General features: G+C 42.7%; 1 protein-coding gene across 1 annotated transcript in view; it reads left to right on the top strand.

Annotated features, from left to right (window-relative positions):
• The window catches only part of LOC117524763 (pyridoxal kinase-like), a 34579-nt gene extending 14141 nt beyond the window's left edge, over nucleotides 1-20438 (top strand). Inside the window, exons 7-11 of the mRNA XM_034186582.1 lie at nucleotides 17107-17152; nucleotides 17367-17478; nucleotides 19366-19502; nucleotides 19641-19707; nucleotides 19825-20438. Of these exons, the coding sequence (XP_034042473.1) occupies nucleotides 17107-17152; nucleotides 17367-17478; nucleotides 19366-19502; nucleotides 19641-19707; nucleotides 19825-19952 (490 nt within the window). The 3' untranslated portion in view covers nucleotides 19953-20438. The remainder of the gene's footprint in view (nucleotides 1-17106; nucleotides 17153-17366; nucleotides 17479-19365; nucleotides 19503-19640; nucleotides 19708-19824) is intronic.
• The last annotated feature ends 335 nt before the right edge of the window (nucleotides 20439-20773 follow it).

Consider the following 20773-nt stretch of genomic DNA (forward strand, 5'->3'; position numbering starts at 1 on the left):
GCCACGATAGCTCACGAAACAAAAAAAACAGGGTGCGTGGCTCCTTCTTCACTCCTTCATTATTCGGTGGGACCGCGGCTTTGGATATTACACTCTAGAAGGCAGGAGTGGTGGCCAAGTGGTTATGTCCGCGTGTTTGCAGTGCGTTTCAAACCCTACTTCTGCCCAGTTTTCAAAGTTTTGAAATTTAGTACTCTGACCCTCTGAATAGGTTTCAATTGATGAAAAAAGACATGCTGTGTAAAATATTGTTTGTCTAAATTTTTAAAGCTACCTTAAATGCATTGAAATGTTGCTATGCTGTCTAGCGCTATACACACTAAAGCTTAATGGTGCCCCAACCCGTCCTAAACAACATATCAAAAGTCCTGATGAATCCCCCTGGTGCTCAATTAGAAATTCAAGACGGTCTCCACGGGTGATTTTCAAGCTTTAGTTAGTGTAGTGTTATATAGCATGAAAATAGCAAAATTTCAATGCTTTTGAGCGACCTCTAACAATTAAATTATACAAAGAATATTTTAAACATGTTTTTTCATTAATTGGAACCTATTTAGGGGATCAAAGTATTAAATTTCAAAACTTAAGGACCAGCCTACTGCCTGTTCTCCATGAAATATGGAGTTGCATCAGGAAGAGCATCTGGCATAAAACTGGCGACCCAGACTGAAAGCAAGGGAGCAGCTGAAGGGATATTTAGAGAATTTTTTTTATTATTCTTTAAATTCATTAAATGCATTTTCAGTTTGTGCAGTTTGGAGGGGAATAGGAACCCACCTATATATGACAAAGGCTCCTGCTCAGTAGAGCTAAAATAATCCCCCCCCTCCCCAAAATAAAAAAACTTGAAACGGAAGAATAGCGAATCTGTAAAAGCTCTTTAGGAATCTTTGTGGAGGAGCCTGTCTAATTTCAGCAGCCTGAACCATTTTTTGCTGAGGTGGCTGCTGCTTTTGAGCCACAGAGCTCTGGCTGTACATAACCAGGTGTAACTGTTACGCAGGCGCAATACTGATGTTCTGATGGTGTTCCCAGCCAGATATGAGCACTGGTCCACCCCCCTCGTTGGAGCGCCTTGGGGCAACTGTTTGTTGTGATTTGGCGCTATATAAGAAAAAAGTTGGTTGATTGATTGATATAGCACCTAAACTGCAGGACTTTAAGGTGCTGGATGGTACAATTACCATATCAGGCACTGATACTTGCAGGATGCTCTCAGTAACATCTGTCACTAATGGCAAAAATGAAATGAAAATGTTAAAGAACATTTATTGTTCTGACTGTATCTCTGACCACCTTTAACCTGTCAGAGTTGTAATCTGTAAAAAAAAAAAAAAAAAGCAACTCGGTTAACTAACACGAATGATCACGCTGGAGACTGAATTTCATTTAATGATCAGGAGAGAACGAACGACCTTTCGTCAAACCTCGTCCTTGTTCGCTCTGAAGGGCCCGCCCACTCTGCTCCTGAATTTATTTGCACACAGACATATTACAAAACAATATACGAGGTCTGTGAGAAAACTGTCCGACCTTTTTATTTTTTTCAAAAACTATATGGATTTGAATCATGTGCGCTTGCATCAGACAAGCTTGAACCTTCGTGTGCATGCGTGAGTTTTTTCACGCCTGTCGGTTGCGTCATTTGCCTGTGGGCAGGCTTTGAGTGAGCACTGGTCCACCCCCCTCGTCGGATTTTAATTGTCAGGGAAATGGCAGAGCGACTGCCGCTTTGCTACATTAAATTTTTTTTCAGAAACTGTTAGACAGCCAGTTGGAAACCATTCAAAAGATTCAGATGGATTTCGGTGGAGATTCTGTCGGCGTCACACGGATTAAGGAGTGTTAAAACCTTTTTAAAGACGGCCCACAGCGGCAGAGGGTGCGCGGCGCACCGAGCGGCCATCGACAGGCTGGAACGACCACATCATTTCTAAACTGAACGCTGTGTTGATCCGGGACATCGTGTGACTACCAACTTCAAAGTTCAAACGTTCCATGTAATTGGCTGGATCCTCTTCAAATTGCGCCAAGTTTGCCTTCGACATGACTAGCCTGGTGCGTTTCTAATCAGGCGTCAGAAGACGTGGCACCCACCGAGCTGACACCTTTTGACATTCCAAGTTCTTCATGCAGAATGTGTTCAATTCTCTCACGGGATATTCCCACAGCATCTGCTAGCTGATTAATCGTCGATCGTCTGTCGTCCATCACCATTTCATGAACAAGGTCAATGTTTTTCTGGGTTGTGGCTGTTGCAGGCGGCCCAGACCTTGGGTCGTCTTCAAGGCTCTCTCTGCCCCTCTTAAATTCAGCTGCCCACTTCTGCACTGTAGATATGGAGGGAGCTTCATCCCCTAATGTAGCAACCATATCCGCATGAATGTCCTTGGGCTTTAACCCCTTCTTATGCAGGTACTTAATCACACCGCGATGCCAGATTTTGTCCATTTTTGCCGTTTCCCTCTACCACGAACTTTCAAACTTGGCTATGACCCACAAACTACCTCACAACCTGGAAGAAAATAACACAGTTAGTCATCAGAAGAGCTGAACTTAATGCATGCCAAGTTTTATTGAAATGGCATTTCTCTTTCTTGGTGAGCCTTAGAACTTTTCAGCCTACCCTCGTATTTCTGCTTTGACAATGAGTGATTATTTAGAAGAATAATGGTGCATGAACTCTTACACATGCATATATGTATATATGGAAAATAGAGAACAGAATCAAAAATAAGATCAAAGGCAGTTCATCAAAGTAAATGCATTAACAATCAAAGTAAAGACAAAGACATTAATATTTGATAATAATATTGACAATACATAGAAAACTCTATCATTATTCCCCCGTTTATCCAGTTTAATGTCTACATTCTCAACATCATCATTGTAGAAACGTCAATAAACTTACAGTGTACCATCATTTTGCCTCGTTTGGTTGGGGTGACATGATTCAGCATCCGATAGCAATAACGCAATATAGTAACAGGGCAGTAATAAGCCATTAACTGTGGTGGAAATCATCCGTTGAGCCATTGATCAAGCAAGAGGAGAAATTACAATACTTAGTAAGCTAGTTACCCCAGTACATTCAATAGTAAGAATTTAAAGGAAGCACATTCATCATACAACACAATTCAACGTTTTCCATCAGATACACATCTGTAGAACACTATTTATTTGTATAAATATTTAAACTGATTGATATTTGGACATCTTTGGAGTTTCTCAGGTAGCTTATTCCAATTTGTTGGCCACAAATAGAGACACAGAAGCATTTCCTGGTCATCCTTGCGCCCGCAATTTTTAAAACGATACAAACCCCTTAAATGATATATTCCTTCTCGTTGCATAAAATATCCTTGAATTCTGAGAGGTACTTGCTTAATTTTTTTTTTTTTTTTTTTTTTTTTACTTTATACATCAATCAAACAGTCTTAAATGAAATCATGTCACGGAGTTTTAAAATCTGTGATGTAATAAACAGTGGATTGGTATGATCCCGATAACCTGCATTATAAATTATTATTAATGCTCTTTTTTTGACGGTTGAATAATGGTTGTACTGTAGTTTTGTAGGTATTGCCCCATACTTGCACCATAAGTCAAGTAAGGTGCAATACAGAGTATGTAGTGATTTACCATCAAGAATGTGCTTTGCCCTACTTAATATTGCCTTACTTTTTGATACTTTCTTTTGACTATGTTGAATATGTGCTTTCCAGTTGATTATGTCATCGATGTCCACACCTGACGACTTATTCGCTTTGACAGGTTCCATATTTACCCCCTGTATGTTTAACTGTATTCGTACATCTTTTTATGGTTTCCAAATAACATTATTTTAGTTTTTAGACCAAGTTAGTGACAGTTTGTTCATATCGAACCATCTTTCAATGTTATCATTTCTGATCCCAGATCATCTAGTAATTGTTGCAAATTATCCCCTGAACAAAATAAATTTGTAAAATCTGCAAAGAGGACTGTTCCAAACAGATCCGAGACTTTACATAAATCATTGATATACAATATGAATAATTTTGGTACCAACGCAGAACCCTGAGTAACTCCACAAATGATGTCCAGATATGAAGAACAGCAGTCCCCAAGTTTAATAAACTGTTTCTGGTTTTGTAAATAGCTTTTAATCCAATTCAAAGCCACTTCTCTGATCCCATAAAGCTCCATATTTTGAAATAATATGTTGTGATTGATTGTGTCAAAAGCCTTTTTTTTTTTTTTTCCATTATGTCAACAAATAATCCTATCACTATTTTCCTTTGGTCCACATGTTTATTAATCTCTTCTATTGCATCTAAACCCATATTGACTATCATTAAGCAAGTTGTGTTGTTCAATAAATTTATCCAATCTGTTATTGTAAAGTTTTTCCAATATCTTTGAAAATTGTGACACTAGAAAGACACGGCTGTGGTTAGTAAAAAGATGCTTGTCACAGATTTGAATAAAGGTATCACTTTCTTCTGGTCTGAATTGTAACATGGTTCATATATTTTTTTTTATACCACCACACAGTAAATGCCACAATCACAGCAATAATTGTCAAAAATCATCATCAGGGTGCGAAGTTTGCATCCTGCTCTGGCAGCAAAGCTCTCCATAGCTAAAACAGTGTTTTGAACAACCTGTTGATATTTCTCTCCTTCTGCCCCTGTGTAGTTGTGTTTTTTTTTTCTTTCAAGGGACAGAGAGAAACTACAGTTCTGGTCTTAAAGATGTCTTCTTTCTCTGGTGACAGTTCAAAAGGTGCAGTTTGTCTGGGCTTAGGGGCTGAAGGGGACAGTTCACAGTCTCAGTTCAGCAAAGGACTGAGGGAATCTGGAACTCTTTTTATGTTATTTCCCTTCAGCTGTAGTGCATAAATCTGTACTATCATCAGTATGTGTAAGGCATGCTGCAAGTGGAATTAAAATAATGTGTCATGTACTCTGTCCTGTGCCCTGTTCTTGACGTTTTCTTCAAACACAGGTGCACAGGAATAGAACAGGATTGTCTTGTTGCCTGTTCTCAAAGATGCAGTTTCGTCTGCTTCTGTCTCCTGGTCTGGTCACGTCAGTGCTGTATTTCAAGCTTGTAGTACATCTGCTTCTGATCCTGCTTCAAGTTGACAGGTGTCTCCTTGGTTACAGCTGGTTACGCGTCTGCTTCAGGACCCTGGTATCTGCTTCAACCTCTGGTCTTTGTCTTTGTTCACTCCTGGTCACTCTCTGTCTCTGTTATGACGCGCTTCCAGCTGTTGCTGGGCCTATAGGCCATCAGCCGACACTGTTACATGTCGCTCCCTTTGTCTTGTTTGGGATCTTTCAGGTATCTTTGTCTTTTGCAGTGGGTAGACGCACCCAAGATGACCTCTCTGCAATTTTCACTGCAGTGGGGGTGGTTAGCAGCACTTGGAATGGACCTTCCCACCTCAGAGATGACCAGTTCTTTCTCTTAAGTCTTTATCAGCACCCAGTTGCCAATCTGGATCTGATTCTCAGGGCCCTGCACAGAAATAGGAGAGTCTGGTGTCGTGTTAGGATGTATAACGTTTTTGTGGAACAATACTCGTCTCATGTAATCAACTAATCCCTCATCCTCACTATCAGGCCCAGCCATTTTCTGTAAATCCGGTATTCTGTAGGGTCTGCCATACAAAATTTCGAATGGTGTAAGGCCAGTCTCTGGGCTGGGTGTTATATGCATGTACAGTTTCACCAAATCCAAATAATAATCCCAGTTTTTTCCTGTTTCTTCCATACATTTTCTGAGCTTACTTTTAATTGTTCCATTTGCTCTTTCCACTAAACCTGCACTTTGAGGATGATAAGCAAAATTTGTTTTTGCATTTATTTTCAATTGTTCTGTCAAATGTTGGATGATTTTATTTACAAAATGTGTACCATTATCACTGTACATTGTTTCAGGTAGTTCATGTCTTGGAGTTATGTCTCTACAAAGTTTCTTTGCAACTGTCAGAGCATCTGCATGTTTAACAGGGAACACCTCTACCCATTTGCTATATGTATCAATCAATACTAGGCAATTTTTTTTCCCTTCACATTGTTCAATTCAATAAAATCCATATGGATCATTTGGAATGGGTATTGAGGGGTTGGAAATTTTCCTCGTATTAGCCTCTCATTCCCCTGTGGGTTATGCTTTGCATAAATTAGACATGCTCTGCAGTAATGTTTCGCACATGCCCGAAATCCAAACGTCACAAAATGATTATTAACCAGTCCAACCATCCCAGCTGTAGAAACGGGACATGATCCATGACCCACGACAGCTGCCCACCCGAAAAGGCTGTGGGGCAGGACTGGTCCGTTCGAGGATCAGGCACACACACCACCGGCGGTTTGGTGGTCATTGTGACGCATTCATTTGCAAAAATTGATTGATTGGATGAATAAGCATTGATTAATATCGATTATTACGTGCAGGCCAATCTTAATATGACAAATCAATTCCCGACAATGATCCAATACTCCAATTAGATCAATACACTGCCTACCATGTAGGCATACGGGCATATTTGACCCCACCACAGTACCCCAGTGCCATATCCTCATGTCCTAGTGAGTCAGAGCGTCACAGAGACATGATCGAGTAATCGTGACTGGGCCTGCCTTAAGTTGTCCCAGGGTTTAAGATGAGATCTTACCTGTCATGGGCTCGCAGCCTTCCATACTGGGCAGGGGTTCCAAGGGGTGGGGGAACACCCATTAAGAGGTGTCATGTCAAAACAGTTTTAATTGCACAGAACATCAAACATGCAGGATCATTGAAAGTGAATTGAAGTATCTTTTAGCAATTTATCCCAGAATAGAACTGTTGGATTAATCAATGCTTAAACACCAATAATAAATAGAAACTAGGACTGCAAGCAGTCATATACGGGCCCTCGTTCCGCGCAACCACCTACCCAGGCCAGTGGGTGCCCTTGTGACCACATGTGGGCATGTGCATGCAGGGGCAACCACTCATCACACAGTTAAAATTGTAAACAAATCATACAATGCATCAAGGAGTTATGACATGTTGATTGTTCATCCACTAGGGGGCACTCAGTGTACAAACAGAGGGGCTGGGTGTGTTCAGGAGCCAACCGTCATCATACATGTGAAGTTTGAAGTCAATCAGGCAAAGCATGAAGGAGTTATCATGACTTGATGTTCCATGGCAAAGGGTCAAAATGGCGGCACCATAGTGGCCACACCCTTCAACATAGAGAAAAGCTTTCGATAACTTTTGGTCCGTGTCATCTCTGGATGCTGTCAAAGAAATTTGAAGTGCATTGGACAATATCCCTAGGAGGAGTTCGTTCAAATACAACATGTGGAAATCATTGCAAAATGAGAAGAAAATTCAAAATGTCCGACTTCCTGTTTGGAGTAGACTGATGGTGCAAGAGACTTTTTTGTACGTCTATGCAAGTCACACATGTGTACCAATTTTCATCTCCCTACTCCAAAAAAACCCCTATGGGGAGGGGTTTTTGAAATTTTCAAGGGGGCGCTATTGAGGCACTTTGCCCCGCCCATGGCCGAGGCCCCTATGAATTGTAAGAGGTTGTCGTGCTTGACCTGTGTATCAATTTTCATGATGATGTGACAAAATTAAAGCCGTCAAAAGGAAGAACGTAATTTCATGGCGAAGGGGCGATATTCGGTACGCTACCACACAGAAACCGTTACTCGTACGTTCACGGCGATCATCGCCTATGTTCACCAACTTGTTATGCATGTTTTAGAAGTGGAAGGAAGTTGATGGTGTTAAGTATGTGACATCAGTACCTGTTTAAGTATGATGTTCCATGGTGAAGGGTCAAAATGGCGGCGCCATAGCGGCCACACCCTTCAACATAAAGAAAAGCTTTCGATAAGTTTTGGTCAGTATCGTCTGTGGGTGATGTGGAAGAAATTTGAAGTGCATTGGACAAAATCCCTAGGAGGAGTTTGTTCAAATACAACGTGGAAATCACGCCAAAATGAGAAGAAAATTCAAAATGGCCGACTTCCTGTTTGGAGTAGACCCATGGTGCAAGAGACTTTTTTGTATGTCTATGCAAGTCACACGTGTACCAATTTTCATCTCCCTACTCCAAAAAAACCCCTATGTGGAGGGGTTTTTGAAAGTTTCAAGGGGGCGCTATTGAGGAGCAAAAAATTTGCTCAAAACCGAAACTTAAAATCAAAATGGCTGACTTCCTGTCACTATTTCACCATGACAGTAAGAGACTTTTTCGTGCGTCCTGGCATGGTAAATATGTGTACCGAATTTCGTGAGGCTACGACGAAAAAAGCCCAATGCGGAGGGGTTTTTGAAAATTTCTAGGGGGCGCTATTTCGCGATTTTTCTGCAACCATGTGCGACGCCCTCAAAATATCGAATTTCGGATCCGACCGGACGACTTTGGAAAGTTTGGTGAGTTTTTGAGCATGGGAAGAGGCCGAAATTTTGATTTCAAGAGTGAGAATAATAATAATAAATAACTAGGACTGCAAGCAGTCATATACGGGCCCGCGTTCCGCGCGACCGCCTACCCAGGCCAGTGGGTGCCCTTGTGACCACATGTGGGCATGTGCATGCAGGGGTAACCACTCATCACACAGTTAAAATTTTAAACAAATCAGGAGTTATGACATGTTGATTGTTCATCCACGAGGGGGCGCTCAGTGTACAAACAGAGGGGCTGGGTGTGTTCAGGGGCCAACCGTCATCATACATGTGAAGTTTCAAGTCAATCAGGCAAAGCATGAAGGAGTTATCATGACTTGATGTTCTATGGCAAAGGGTCAAAATGGCGGCACCATAGCGGCCACACCCTTCAACATAGAGAAAAGCTTTCGATAACTTTTGGTCAGTATCATCTTTGGATGCTGTCAAAGAAATTTGAAGTGCATTGGACAAAATCCCTGGGAGGAGTTCGTTCAAATACAACATGTGGAAATCACGCCAAAATGAGAAGAAAATTCAGAATGGCTGACTTCCTGTTTGGAGTAGACTTTTTCGTGCGTCCTGGCATGGTAAATATGTGTACCGAATTTCGTGAGGCTACGACGAAAAAAGCCCAATGCGGAGGGGTTTTTGAAAATTTCTAGGGGGCGCTATTTCGCGATTTTTCTGCGACCATGTGCGACGCCCCCAAAATATCGAATTTCGGATCCGGCTGGACGACTTTGGAAAGTTTGAGTTTTTGAGCATGGGAAGAGGCTGAAATTTCGATTTCAAGAGTGAGAATAATAATAATAATAAACAGCGCAATTACAATAGGGTCCTCATAGGACGTTGCCTACTCGGGCCCTAATAATGACAGAATCTGATACATAAACAATGTTTGGTTCGCAGGAATAACTATGGGTCAGGATGGACAATAATCATGTGAAAAGTTGTCCAACAATCTCTATCCTTTAAGGCCTAACTTAATCTGCATACATGAACTAATAATTAATAAGCACTTCATTGGTCATCAATGCTTTATGAAAGCCTGCAGCTTCTTGTTTGGTTTGCAGCAGGGGTTAGTTGCATCTCATGAGAATTCACATAATTTCAGTCAGAACACAGGATGATTAAAATATTGAGTTATTATTATTTGTTGCCTCTACATTGCTGTCAGTTCACCCTCACCAACATTAATGCTTTCAACGAGCTCCATAAACATGTTACAATAATCAACATAGTCTTACTGTTCACACACTGTACAACCTTCTGCTCTGCTCTTCAGCTGGAGTGATAAATTACACTTTGTTCCCAAAACAAACCACGCTTAAAAAAATAGAACACTGAATGTATTTGGTAACGTCAATGCAACGTAATACAAAACATTAAAGCTGGAATTGATTACATCAAATAAACAATATCTCTCTAAATTTAACAGTAACAAACACCTTTAAAACACTAGTATCAATTACATGTAAAACCCCTGTGTTTCATGTGTTAAAGCACAACAAAACATTGCTGCAGTGTTTCTCAATTTCTCAGGTTGTGGGGGTGTGGAGTGGCAGGGAGAGGAGGAGGAGGAGGGAGGTGAGCATTTAGAGCTTCCTCAGCAGCTGTGTGTGTACACGCTCCTCCCCAACACCCCAGACCAGGAACAGAATACCACAACTGCTACAACAAACAAGCAAAATAACCCAACTCTTCTCAAATAAAAACCCAAAAAACGTCTGCAGGTCCAAAGAAGACCTGTGTTAAATTACACGCAACATATTATACACACATGTAGACACGTAGGACTCAATGGAACTGTTAATTACAGTGGACTGATAGGAGACTTTTTTTTTTTTCCGCCAACCTTCTGTCAGGCTGTTTGGGGCCTGGAGGTCAAGAACCGGGTATGCAATCAGTCTCACAATCAGTTTTTTTTTTAATAGTCCTCAGATAATCTACCACAACCACTGCTCCCTTCTGTCTGTCATCAAAAATAATTAGTGGATCAGTCAATCAGCAATTTTTCAGTCTTTTAGCAGTATTTAATATGTATACTGGGGAACCGATTCATAGAAATGTTTTATAACCCAAAGTCTTCATTGCCTAGATGAGCCTGTTTCCAGCAAGTTCATGGATACCTGCTGGAACTAATTGATCTAAGTGGTCAGTTCCACAGTAGCTCATTCATGATTACTGAGGCAAGATTGGCCAAATACTGCAATGTTCAATTGAAGCAGTCAATCTGAATTTTCATCTTTTCCCACAGAGAGAAAAGAATCAACCCACACAAATTTCAAACCAACACCACACAAGAATATATCACACAACAATAAATCCAATCATTAATCACTCTACTGAAATATAATCTTGATCAGCTTTGTTTAAAATCTGTTAAGTAGGTGAAACTAACCAACTTTTACACCTTATCCAGTGTACAAAAATCAACCATATTTTAACCACTTCATCCCAGTTACATGATCATTCAATATGGAAAGTAGGAAGATGATAGTATTTGTCTTTGAGTTATCATCTTAACAATCTGAAAAGTTTTATTTCATCAACAGATCTATTTCAGAATTCTCCCTCAAAATACTCTATCTTTTACCCTGGACACCAACTCACACTCATATACACGTACAAAATTGATTAATGTGCACTTATTTCTCAGTATCTTAACTCCACACTTTAAAATGTTGAAGTGCCAGCGACTGTGACCTTGACAGTTTTATCTAAAACAATTCACAATAATTACACACAATCGGTCTATATAGCGACAGCAGAATAAAAGTAAGGAAAAACTGATAAGTATAATCTTCTAGAAAAGAAAGAACTGCAACCTTATATGTACATAAACAAAATTCATGTTGAAAACGGAGAACTCCTTATCTTTGCGAGTGTGTACATTCACGCGCAAAGTGTCCATTCTTCCCATACTTCCAACATGTAAATTTCCTCTTTATCTCACACCCACGGGCTTTGCCTCTGGCCGCTCTGTGGCGCTGACCTTTGCCCTTTCCTACAAAATACACTTCTTCCTCACACATCATTATATTTAAAAACTGCTGTTTTGGTGCAAAAGCATGGTCTGGTGTATTTTTCACTCCACATCTCTCTTCCCTTTTTGTAAAATCACTGGTGTTCTCTTTTATGGTATCAAATGACTTTGTTGTGGAGTTTAACTGTAATTTTCCAAAGAAGTTAACTGTCGCTCACCACATTTTTAAGTGTTCAGGTGATGCTGGATCTTTGGTCATCATCTGTGGTCTGGTGAGTGTAGGGAAGTAGAGGAGGTGCACTTGCTTTAGCTTCAGCATTATCTGCGGCTGGGTAAAGGGCTGCCCCTGCATTCTGCGGAGGGGGCCTCTGGCTCCCTGCCGGTGTCTCGTTATCAATTTCTTTTTTATTATAAAAGACACTCTTAAGGTTGTCTTGTCCTTGCTTCAGTTTGTTTTTGACTTTATTCTCAGCCTCACGCCTCCTGTAGGCTTCACTTTTCCACTTTAGTGCATTCTCTAATCCATACTTTTTTTTGCTTTTTTTGCAGAGTCCTTAACTTTCCTCTTTATATTATCCACTAATTCTGTTGTTGCTTCTGGCTGTAATTTGGCTGAGAAATTGAACTGTTTTTGCCACATGCTTAAATGTTTAGATGACCCAGGATATTTAACCTCCATATACCTGAAATCATTAGACTGTGGTTGTGTGTCATGTTTACTGTGAGATCAACAGCAGTTACCCATTTTAGCTGTTCGTGGGGTTATCTCATAGGGAGATCTAAACGAACGGGCTGTTGTTCTTTTTTCAGTGTTTGGTCACCGATCAGTCTGAAAAGTGTCACCACTTTGACCTCTGAGACGTGGGTGACCTTGCTTATGGCTTCTTTTCAGACTCGTAGGTTCACAAACAGGTGTGGTGCGTATAGAACGCTTACAACCTACATCACAGACAGGGCTTCATTTCTGCCAATGGGTTAAAACTGGTGACAGGCCCCCTGCGATTCAGTCGCGCACGTCCTCAGTCATAAAAACACACACATTCACACAAACACATTCACACCGCTGCGCTTCAGCTGTTATCACGTTTTAGCTCCGCTGTTATCATGCTTCTGCTCCAATCGGTTTTTATATCAGAATTTTACGGCTCGCCCACCAAAGGTTTCACTGACCTAACACTGTACAGTTTTTACGCGCTGTTCCGGACCTGAAAGTGGTCTTTCAGTTGTCTCTTCCATCCATCCATCCATTTTCTTCCACTTTATCCGGAGTCGGGTCGCGGGGGCAGCAGCTCAGGTAAAGCCGCCCAGACCTCCCGATCCACACACACCTCCCCCAGCTCCTCTGGGGGAACCCCAAGGCGTTTCCAAGCCGAGAGATGTAGTCCCTCCAGCGTGTCCTGGGTCTTCCCCGGGGCCTCCTCCCAATGGGACGTGCCCGGAACACATCTCCAGTGAGGCGTCCAGGGGGCATCCGGAAGAGATGCCCGAGCCACCTCAACTGACTCCTTTCGATGTGGAGGAGGAGTAGCTCGACTCCGAGCTCCTCCCGAGGGACCGAGCTCCTCACCCTATCTGTAAGGGAGCGCGCCCAGCCACCCAGCGGAGGAAACTCAATTTGGCTGCTTGTACTCGCGATCTCGTTCTTTCGGTCAAATCTCATGACCATAGGTGAGGATCGGAATGTAGATCGATCGGTAAATTGGGAGCTTTGCCCCCCTACTCAGCTCTCTCTTCACCACGACGGTCCGATACAGCGACCGCATCACTGCAGATGCTGCACCGATCCGTCTATCGATCTCACGCTCCATCCTTCCCTCACTCGTGAACAAGACCCAGAGATACTTAAACTCCTCCACTTGAGGCAAGGACACGCCACCGACCTGAAGAGGGCAAAGCACCTTTTTCCGTTCGAGAACCATGGCCTCGGATTTGGAGGTGCTGATCTTCATCCCGAACGCTTCACACTCGGCTGCAAACCGCCCCAGTGCACGCTGAAGGTCCTGATTTGACGAAGCCAACAGAACCACATCATCCACAAACAGAGACGAGATTCTGTGGTTCCCAAACCAGACCCCCTCTACACCCTGGCTGTGCCTAGAAATTCTGTCCATAAAAATAATGAACAGAACCGGTGACAAAGGGCAGCCCTGGCGGAGGCCAACGTGCACTGGAAACAGGTTTGACTTACTATCGGCAATGCGAACCAAGCGCCTGCTGCGGTCGTACAGGGACCGGATAGCCCTTAGCAAAGGACCCTGGACCCCGTACTCCCAGAGCACCCCTTACAGGGTGCCCCGAGGGACACGGTCGAATGCCTTGTCCAGATCCACAAAACACATGTGGACTGGTTGGGCGAACTCCCATGAACTCCCGAGCACCCGATGGAGCATGTAGAGCTGGTCCAGTGTGCCGCGACCAGGATGAAAACCACACTGCTCCTCCTGAATCCAAGGTTCAATCATCGGTTGAATTCTCCTCTCCAGTACTCTGGAATAGACCTTACCGGGGAGGCTGAGGAGTGTGATCTCCCTATAGTTGGAACACACCCTCCGGTCCCCCTTCTTAAACAGAGGGACCACCACCCCGGTCTGCCAATCCAGAGGCACTGTCCCCGATCACCACATGATGTTGCAGAGGCGTGTCAGCCATGCATGCGTCATGCATGCTTTTATTTCTTCACGCCTGGACTACTGCAATTCACTTTTTTTTTTGGAATTAATCGAAATACACTTCACAGATTGCAGTTAGTCCAGAACGCTGTTGCACGCCTCTTAACTGGGAGCAAAAAACATGAACATATTACACCCATTCTTGCGTCTTTGCACTGGCTCCCTGTTAATTTTAGAATTGATTTTAAAATTTTATTGTTTTTAAAGCTTTAAATGGACTGGCCCCACAATATATTGTAGACCTTCTCCAAATTTACTCCCCAGCGCGTGCTCTGAGGTCTGAGGGCCAGTTCCAGCTTGTGGTGCCTAGGACGAGACTTAAGACCAGGGGGGACAGGGCCTTCTCTGTGGCCGGGCCCAGACTCTGGAACACTCTGCCACTCCACGTTCGAACTGCCCCCACAATGGAGTGTTTTAAGTCTCGTCTGAAGACCCACTTTTATTCTCTGGCTTTTAGCTCTGCATGAGTTGTATGGTTCTCTGTTGTCTTTGGCCTAGTGTTTTATTTATTTATTGTTTTATTGTTTTTATGTTTATTTATTTATTAGTATCTGAGTGGGTTTATTGTTTTGTATAGTTATATAATCATTTTTATGTGCAGCACTTTGGAAACTGTGCTGTTGTTTAAATGTGCTATATAAATAAAGTGGATTGGATTGGATTGAAGACAGTCCCACAACATCCAGAGACTTAAGGTACTCAGGACTGATTTCATCCGCCCCAGGAGCCTTGCCACCGAGGAGCTTTCTAACCACCTCAGTGACTTCGGCCTGGGTAATGGATGAGTCCGCCTCTGAGTCCCCAGTCTCTGCTTTCTCTTCGGAAGACGTGACGATGGGATTGAGGAGATCCTCAAAGTATTCCTTCCACCACCCGACAACATCCCCATTCAGGGTCAACAGCTCCCCACCCGCACCGTAAACAGTGCTGGTGGAGAGCTGCTTCCGCCTCCTGAGGTGCCGGACGGTTTGCCAGAATCTCTTCGAGGCTGACCGATAGTCCTCCTCCATGGCCTCCCCGAACTCCTCCCAGACCCGCGTTTTTGCCTCTTTGACCGCACGGGCTGCGGCATGCTTGGCCTGCCGGTACCTGTCAGCTGCCTCCGGGGTCCCACCTACCAACAAAGATAAGTAGGACTCCTTATTCAGCTTGACAGCATCCCTTACTTCCAGTGTCCACCACCGGGTTCGGGGATTGCCGCCGCGACAGGCACCGGAGACCTTGTGACCACAGCTACGAGCGGCCGCATCAACAATTGATGCAGTTGTCTCTTGCTTCTTTTAATTGCCAATTGTAACCACTGCCGGCTCAATCTGGAGCCAACAGCCACATCAGGTGTCTGACACAGCGGGAAATGCAGCGCAAGCACGCGGTTCTGTAACAGATGGTCTTTAACCGCTGCGCCACCTGACGTTTCTCTTTCTCTCTCAGAGAGTAAAATTTAACGCTTTACAGCCAGGCCTTAGCCTCACCTTACAGTGTTTAAGCCAAGAGACAAACCAAAAAAGACATTACGGGATTTTTCGTCACGGTGGTCCCGGCCACACGCACACATAAAGAAAAGTAGTCTCGTCCGCGATCACACTTTGTCACCACCGCTGAAGTCTGTATGCCTTCACCCCGGTAAGTGCCGACCCGTTAGGGAGGAGACCCGTCCCCCCGGAAAAGGGCCTGCAGGAACCGACCACTGTTCCGGTCTATTGGCATCCGGTTCAAAGGACCAAGATTTTTTTTTTTTTTTTTTTTTTTTTGCTGACTGTATCTCTGACCACCTTTAACCTCCTGAAGTAATCACTGTTTTCTGCTCTTGGTTTTGAAGAAATAGATATGTTTGAATCTAGTATCTCACTGGGCTGCACCTGTTGGCAACAAATTGCGAACAGCATTCATAAGGGATTTTCATAAATGTCTCGAAACGTTCGCAGAGATTGTCAATGTCCTCGATGAGTCGTAGGGCCTCGCTCTCGTGTTGCTGGAATTTTGAACATGTTCTAAATATTCGTGTGACAAATTTTATCTCAAAATAGTCAGAGTCACCACTGGCGTCTTGAACCCATCTCAAACCCTTCTGAGTTTGTGTTCCACGAGTCAGAACAGTGCACAAAATGTGACACAACTTTGTGAGAAGTTGGTGACCCATGAAAGTAAATTGTGACTGATTGGAGACAAAAAGAATCTGACATTCCAGGCGTGAGACAGGCGCAAGCTGCCCAGGGACCACTGGGAGTGCAACAGGATTACTAATACAGGTCGGTGTGATTCAAAGTGAAAATTGTTGCTAATTCCTGTATTTTCTCACAAATTTATACCTCCAACGACTTCCCAACAGTCCAGTGAGATACTAGCTTTAGTCAGCTGATGTCAGTAGAGATGTCTCCTCTAAGGATCCTCCTTAATGGAGTCCCAGCTGTGTTCTGAGATAGATAGGCAGTTTGCCTGACAAAACAGCTCCAGATTTTCCACCTCAACCAGGTGTGCCTTGAAATCCACATTTGTGATCTGGACACCTAGTGTTGTATCAGCAATCTTCACGATGTTGTTGGAGGTATGCATGGTCTGGCAGTGGTGGGTGTAGATGGAACATCGGGAGCCTGAGGACGCAGCTTCATGTTGTGTGGTGAAGAGAGCAGTTCACACCCTCCCCATCTATGGCGCCCGCTTTCTCAAAACATCCATCACCCAGCAGGAGAAGAAGTTATCAGGTTCCATCCCCTTGATTTAAGAGGTCAGGTTTGTGTAAAACTAAACTCTGGCCACCAATCTCACATAGTTCCTAGAGGGGGCTTAGGGTGTGTAGAACCACTGTGATGAAACCACTGGTTGCGCTGCTTAGATGGGAAGCAAACTAAAGTAGATTCAGGGCAGATTTCATTTTATTAAGATACATTTTTTTTCCGTGTTTATTGCTCCTGGTGACAACGATGGGAAGGAAGGGAGGAAATTTTTTGTGATCATAGCTTTTAACTGCTTCTTGTATTTTGTTTTTTGTTTTTTTTTTCCCCACAGACTGTTAACTGGAAGGAAAATCGAAACAGAGCAGGATGCTGTTGAGGTGACTTCATGACCAGATAATTAAAAAAAAATATACAGATTATAAACTGAAAATGTCCAAAAACATTTCATCCTGAAAATACTTTGCTTCTTTATGTTGTGTTCCTCTTCAAAACAAATGTAGAATTGCCTGTACAGTGTTGTGTGGTAACTGTCTTAGTTTTTATGTGATTGTCACAGAATCACTAGCAGTGACACTTTTTCCTGCATTCCAGGTGATGGATTTGCTTCACCAAATGGGTCCAGAGACTGTGGTCCTCACAAACACAGACGTGCCGTCCGCAGAAGGCGACAATTTCCTGGTGGCTTTTGGGAGCCAAACAATAAGTGAAGTAGCCTGCTGGAGATTAGACTGTAGTTTACAGGGACGTTAGACATCAGTCAGTCTGGGGTGCTGTGAGAGAGTCTTGGTTGTATAATATCATACTAAATGGTGTGCAGCAATGCAACATTTGGGATTTTTGGAGTTGTCATGACATGACATGTCATTGACTTTGTTTGATAAAGTAAGTTTCCCTTGCAATTACAGCTCCTTGCTAGTAGGGTGTGCTGCAGCCCCCTAAGTACTCCTATTTCCAGCATCACTGATAATTTATGATTTAAATCGCACTATTTCTGCCTTTCTCTGCCCATCCAGCTGTTTCAAGAAATGTACCGGATTTTGCAGGGTATCGGTCACATTGGAATATAAGTCGCACTTGTCAGAAAGTGTCTCTTGGTGGGGGGGGGGCGGGGCAAACATAAGTCACACTTCCTGTATGTGGAACACTTTTTCCCTGGAGGTGAGTTTTATAATGAGCGGTAGCACATGTGCACACTACAGTGTGTGCTGTTACTTAACATAAGACAGTTTAGTCAGTCATTCATTTTTGATACCCGCTGAAGCCTATCCCAGCTGTCTTTTGGCAAAAGGCAAGGTACACTCTGGAAAGGTTGCCACTCCATTGGAGGAAGGCCTTTTTAATTTCCAAAAATAAGCAAGATGTACAAATAAAAGTGCACTCAGCAGCATACTGGGCCTGATTACTTGAGGTTGGCGTGTGTGCAGACATCATTGGACTTGCAAATAAAATAAGAAAAGCCTTTATTCATCCCTCAATGGTGAAATTTCAATGTCACATCGCAGCATAGAACAGTAGGAATAAAAGGGCATGCAACAAAACAACAAGCATCTCTCAAAAACAAGAACCCGCCCCCCCCCCCCCCCCCCCCCCCCCCCCCCACAAAAAAGCACTGAGTGCCGGGTAAAGCTGAGGCTAAAGCTGAGGCACCTGCATTCTGAGTTACTAATTATATGCAATGAGGATTGTATCTGTTAAACGCACAAAATGGAACATCTTGTCAATTTAGTGCGTTTGTCTTCATGAATATACAAATGGAGCGGTTTGCCCACCCAAGAGTGCAAAATTGTGGGAGGAAACGTAAATATGTGAGATTGGCACATGCAACGAGATTTACAGGGATTAACGTTGTGTGTCGCTATGACTGTTTTCCATCAATTGGGCTGTCAAAAAACAGAGTTTGCGCTGATGCCTTCTTGGTGCAAAATCAAGACTTGACGCAAGCTATAATATAACGCAATGCTAAAATACCCTCGGTCGTATGAGCATTGTCTTTCCAAATCATGTCCATTCGACTGAATTTACCCCAGGTGGACTCCAATTAAGATGTAGAAACATCTCAAGGATGATCAGTGGAAACAGGAGACACCTGGGCTCGATTTTGAGCTTCATGGCAAAGGCTGTGAAAACTTGTGTACATGTGATTTCTTAGTTTTATTGTTTTTAATAAAGTTGTGTAGAATTTTGAGGAAAAAATGAATTTCATTCATTTTGGAATCAGGCTGTGACATAACAAAATGCGGAAAAAGTGAAGCGCTGTGAATATTGTCCAGATGCACTGTAATTGATTGCACTTGACAGGATTTATTTATTTAGTTTTATTTTTGTTTAAGTGATCTTGCAAACTAGTAAAAAAAAAAAATTAAAAAAAAAATAAAAAAAAGGCCATACAATGGAAAATACTGTAGTCTGAAGGCATACAGTCACTCACCCACTCTGAATGCTGGTGACTGGAACCTGTGTTTTAAAATTAACAAACAAAACCTGGTGAAACCCGACCCTTGTTGGTGAAAATCCAGATCCCTCCTGGTGCAGAGTTTTTATTTAGCCTGCAGGTTTTGTGTCCTGACAGTGTCTGTCTTTATGACTGCAGTGAAACCAGATGGGAAGAAAACAAGTCAGAAAATCAGAATGGACATTCCAAGAGTCGATGCCGTGTTCGTGGGGACGGGAGACTTGTTCGCTGCCATGTTGCTTGCCTGGACTCAACTGCACCCTAACGATTTGAAGGTCTGTAACACAGTATTGCAGCAAATCAAGAAGCTCATGGAAACATGCTTCTTCTTATCAAAGATGTACTGCCATGAATTTGTATTGCTGTATTTAACTGACTGTAACTTTGACTTTGTCTTCTTTCTGCTTTTGCAGACTGCCTGTGAAAAAACGGTTTCAGTCATTCAGCATGTCATTAAGAGGACCATGACCTATGCCAATAGTATGTGTGCTTATTTACCATGTGTTAGCCAGCCCTCCTTCTATGCCAGTAGCAAACCAAACCAATGGGCCAAAGAGGAAAATATCTTGACCTGATGTCTTTCTTTCTCTCGATCAGAGGTGGCCGGCCCTGGGAACGTACCCAGTCCCGCACAGCTGGAGCTGAGGATGGTTCAGAGCAAAGCTGACATTGAAAATCCTGTGATTATAGTGAAGGCTAAAATTTTACAGAAGCCTTCAAACTGAAGACATTTGCATGACAGTGAACTTACACATTGTGCTGGTACAAGATGGCTTGAACTCTGTTAATCTGATGGCTTGAAAGTATTTGGGATTTCCACTTTGAAGACTGTCACATGTCTCTGCCTTAACTTCTGAGTGAGTGCAACAACTTTTTTTTTCTTCTTTTTGTAATGAGGGAGCTCAGTAGGAGTTGTTCTGTGTAGTATGTTCTACACTGCCACGTGTCTGTGAAAATGCCTGTCAAATACATCCATTTAGAAAAAACATTTCCCATTATAAGAATTTTTCTGTAAAAACATTCTCTGTTCAGCTCAATGGAAAGTGTCCCAGACCAGTCTGACCCGGCCTCAGCTGTCATGTAGGAGTGGTAGTATGTTTTCTTTAGTTAATGCTGAACTTCAGATCTAATGTTCAGAAGACATCCATCCATTTTCAATACCCGTTTAGTCCACTTAAGGGTCACGGTGGGGTTGGAGCCTGTCCCAGCAGAAGACACACAGTACTGTGCAAATGTTTTAGGCACATTTAGTGCATCATAAAACCATTAAAAATGAGCAACGCCTGATAAATATTGATAAATTAAATGGGTGATGAATTTCAACTTTAATGATAATCAGTATGAAAGTTGGGCTCTATTTACGTCTTTTCTTTTTTTTTGTGTATAGAAGTCGTACCAGAGTGTGTTAAGAAAATGTGATTAAGTATGAGTAATTGTGTTTTACAATAATTTTAATATTGCATGATCATTTGCAGCTGTGTTTGTGTGGCATTACACTGGACAGGTCACTTAAAAGAAACTATCCATCCATTTTCTATACCCACTT

Source organism: Thalassophryne amazonica, chromosome 14 (genome assembly GCF_902500255.1).
Source record: "Thalassophryne amazonica chromosome 14, fThaAma1.1, whole genome shotgun sequence".
In the NCBI taxonomy this organism is placed as follows: Eukaryota; Metazoa; Chordata; class Actinopteri; order Batrachoidiformes; family Batrachoididae; genus Thalassophryne; species Thalassophryne amazonica.